The sequence below is a fragment of the Austrofundulus limnaeus genome, unplaced genomic scaffold (genome assembly GCF_001266775.1).
Source record: "Austrofundulus limnaeus strain Quisiro unplaced genomic scaffold, Austrofundulus_limnaeus-1.0 Scaffold106, whole genome shotgun sequence".
Lineage (NCBI taxonomy): Eukaryota > Metazoa > Chordata > Actinopteri > Cyprinodontiformes > Rivulidae > Austrofundulus > Austrofundulus limnaeus.
Window position 1 is genome coordinate 817230 of NW_013952508.1, and position 3050 is coordinate 820279.

The 3050-nt window shown below is 35.0% G+C and overlaps 1 protein-coding gene across 1 annotated transcript in view; it reads left to right on the forward strand.

Annotated features, from left to right (window-relative positions):
- The window catches only part of LOC106521299 (SUN domain-containing ossification factor), a gene marked incomplete in the record, with an annotated part of 34261 nt that overhangs the window by 9493 nt on the left and 21718 nt on the right, over nucleotides 1-3050 (forward strand). The window contains 1 exon segment of the mRNA XM_014013817.1: nucleotides 2669-2783. Coding sequence (XP_013869271.1) covers nucleotides 2669-2783 — 115 coding nt within the window.

Below are 3050 nucleotides of genomic sequence, written 5' to 3' on the forward strand. Positions count from 1 at the left end.
AGGAATTAAGACCAAAGTGGTGCAGTTTTATTTTAAATAGACCATAAGTGAATGATTTAGATGTGAAAAAGAAGGATTTAAAAGCATGATATAATACCTTTAAGGCTTTAATAAGCTAAACCATAGAGGTACATGAGAAAACGAGTTCATAATGAACAAAAATAAATAAATAATTAAATAGTGTCCATACCGGTCTCAAACCCTGGTCTCCCACTCTCTGGTCCAACACTCTACCCATTGCCCTATTGGAGGCTTGTTGTAAAATGAGCTGCACATTGCACAAGAACACCGTGACGGCTCTTTATACTGAGGAGGTGGAGTCTCACCCGGGGGTTGCTAAGGGGCTGAACGCAGGTTCCGGTGGGTTGTCATACGGCTTGTGACATCACAAAATGACGAAAGTATAAAACTTGTCGTTAATGCACATTAAAAATACATTTACTTACAGTAAATATGCCCCTGGATGCATTTTTTGGTCCTAGGACTGTTTTTTTAAGAAGTACATACCCAAAGTTGAGTAAAAAAAGCTTTAAAAAGTAAATTTTGCATAATAGGTCCCCTTTAAATACGACATGAGACAGGTCAGCGATTGCATCATTTTGGACGTCTGTTTCCTAACAGTGTATAAACGGGCTAAAATGCGGCGGGCCATGAATTATCATAGATCCTCCCTCTGCCCTCCCACAGTAGTCTAATTATATAAACAACAATAATGATGGCTGGATATTGTGTTTTTTCCACTCAATGCTCAGTGTTGTGTTGGGTAAAGAGTCCGCAAAGGAAAAACATTTTTTTTGTTAATGTGGTGATGGAAAAAAGACGTGAACATCAGCTGCATGCTCACGTTCAGTATACAGTAGGATCAAACCAGCTGCTCTTCTAGCTCTTTTAACAACTGGCTTCAGAAAAAAAAAAATCAAGCAAAATAACCTGCAGAAGGCAGAGCTGACTGGAGTCCAGCTCTGTATTTTTGAAAAGATATCCTTAAGTATTGTGTTTTGGTGAAAAATCAGACAAGCTTTCATTTTTGTTTGTGTTTTTGTTATATATTCAAACACTCCCCTAACCTCACAGTAAATTTACTACACTCTCTTGTTCCTTTGAGAAAATATCGGCCACATTGAAATAGTTTTAAAAACAACTTGTATTTATCATAAAATTTACATTTTTTAAACCTTTTCAGCCTTACACTTTTTTTAAATTTTATATTAATCCACAAGATGTTGCTCTGCTTTTAAATTTGAGAGCCGTATTACAAATTTCTCACAATTGGCTTCAACTTTCCCAGAAAGCAGAACTTTCTCTCAGCCTGACGCTCTGCCTCTCATCTCTTCAGATAACATAGTTTTAGTTTAAATGTAAAAAGCAAAAGCACACTTGCTTTTGTAAACATTCAATTAAAAAAAGCCATTCTACAAGCACGCAGACTGTAAATACAGTGTAAGCATCGTTTTCAGCTACTGGCTCTGAAGCGTCCGGGGGCTGGAGGGTCTTCACAAAACTCTGGACAGGGAGAGAAAAAAATAAATAAAAATTGTCAGAAAAACCCATCTTGGGCGTACTAACATATCAGAAAACATTGTTTCAAAAATTGCTATAAAATATAAATTTGTTTATCTTTTTGATTAAAAAAAACATGAGCACTTTTAAGACTAAAAGCCTTTAAGGAGTTAAAACAAAAACATTCAAATATGATATTTTTATTTTGGTCTGAGAGAGCTCTAAAAGACGGACTAGTTTGTTGTGGAAAAAATATTTTAAAATGAGTATTTTAAGGCAGATAAAGGTGGTCTTCTCCCCACAAGGAACACGAATGGTCATAAAGTTAAAGGACAATACAAGGGTTAGTAACATGATGCAAAAATAATCACGCTGTTAAGAAGAACAGTTTTTGAAATATTTGCCTGTGCAGGAACAGGAAGTGATGAAGGGAATTGTCTGCATTTAAACAGAACTTTTCCACAACAGCTAACGCAAAGAACCTGACATTTCTTTAAATTATTTAGTGTCACTATCAGAGACGGAGACGACTCAGAGTTTTAAATAATATTGTTTCAATAAAAACAACCAAGGAGTTCTCTTTTTTTAGAGTTCACTTCCTGTTTCACTTTGTCAAGTTCTACAAAAATCAATAATAATAATAAAATCCATTATGTGTCAAAATGAGTAAAATTTGTGTAATATGTGTTTTCTTCCAAGTCAAATGAGTTCAGATGTTCTTACATGACAAATTTCAAGTCTTCTGTGAAATTTATTGATGATAAAGCACATAACCATTTTTTAAATCCATGACAGGAAATCTACTGAGTAATACCAGAAAAGATACCAACACAGTATTTCACATGAATAAATAACACTTAAAAAGTTGTGTTTTTATTATTACAAAAGAACTAATAGTCTGGTACTTGTTGAAGTGTCTCTTTTTTATTGGTGGATAACAGAATAAAATATTGTCAGTGCTGTTAGAGTTGCAGTTTTCTCTTTGACTCTGGTTTTAAACACAGTGTTCAGATTGCTCAATATAAGAGTGAACAAAATCCCCATTGAGTCACAATGAGGTCCTTTCTTCAGAACCCAGGATTGTTTATGTATCACTTAATGAAGCAATCCTATTTTTTCTGACAGTGAGAGTCATTATCCCAGCAGTGACTGTATGTTCCTTCTGCAGGTACTGTCGTCATGAAGTCAGCTGCCTGGAGCTCCATCCAGAGGTTCAAACACCTGAGACTTCCCAGGATGTCCCCTCAGAGGATGAGTCAGCGGAAACTATTCCTCTTCAGAAGGTAACAGTCTGGTTCTGCTGCTTAATGATATAAATAACTTCTGGTTTTCTTTATTGTTGCTGTAATACAATGAGAGCATCAATGTATTTAGTTCATTTAGATTTGTGAATTTTTAACAGGTTACAGCACGTAATATAAGTATTGAACACGTCAACATTTTTCTCAGTAAATATATTACTAGAGATGCTAATGACATGAAATTTTCACCAGATGTCGGTAACAACCCAAGTGATCCATACATACAAAGAAATCAAACCATAAATATCC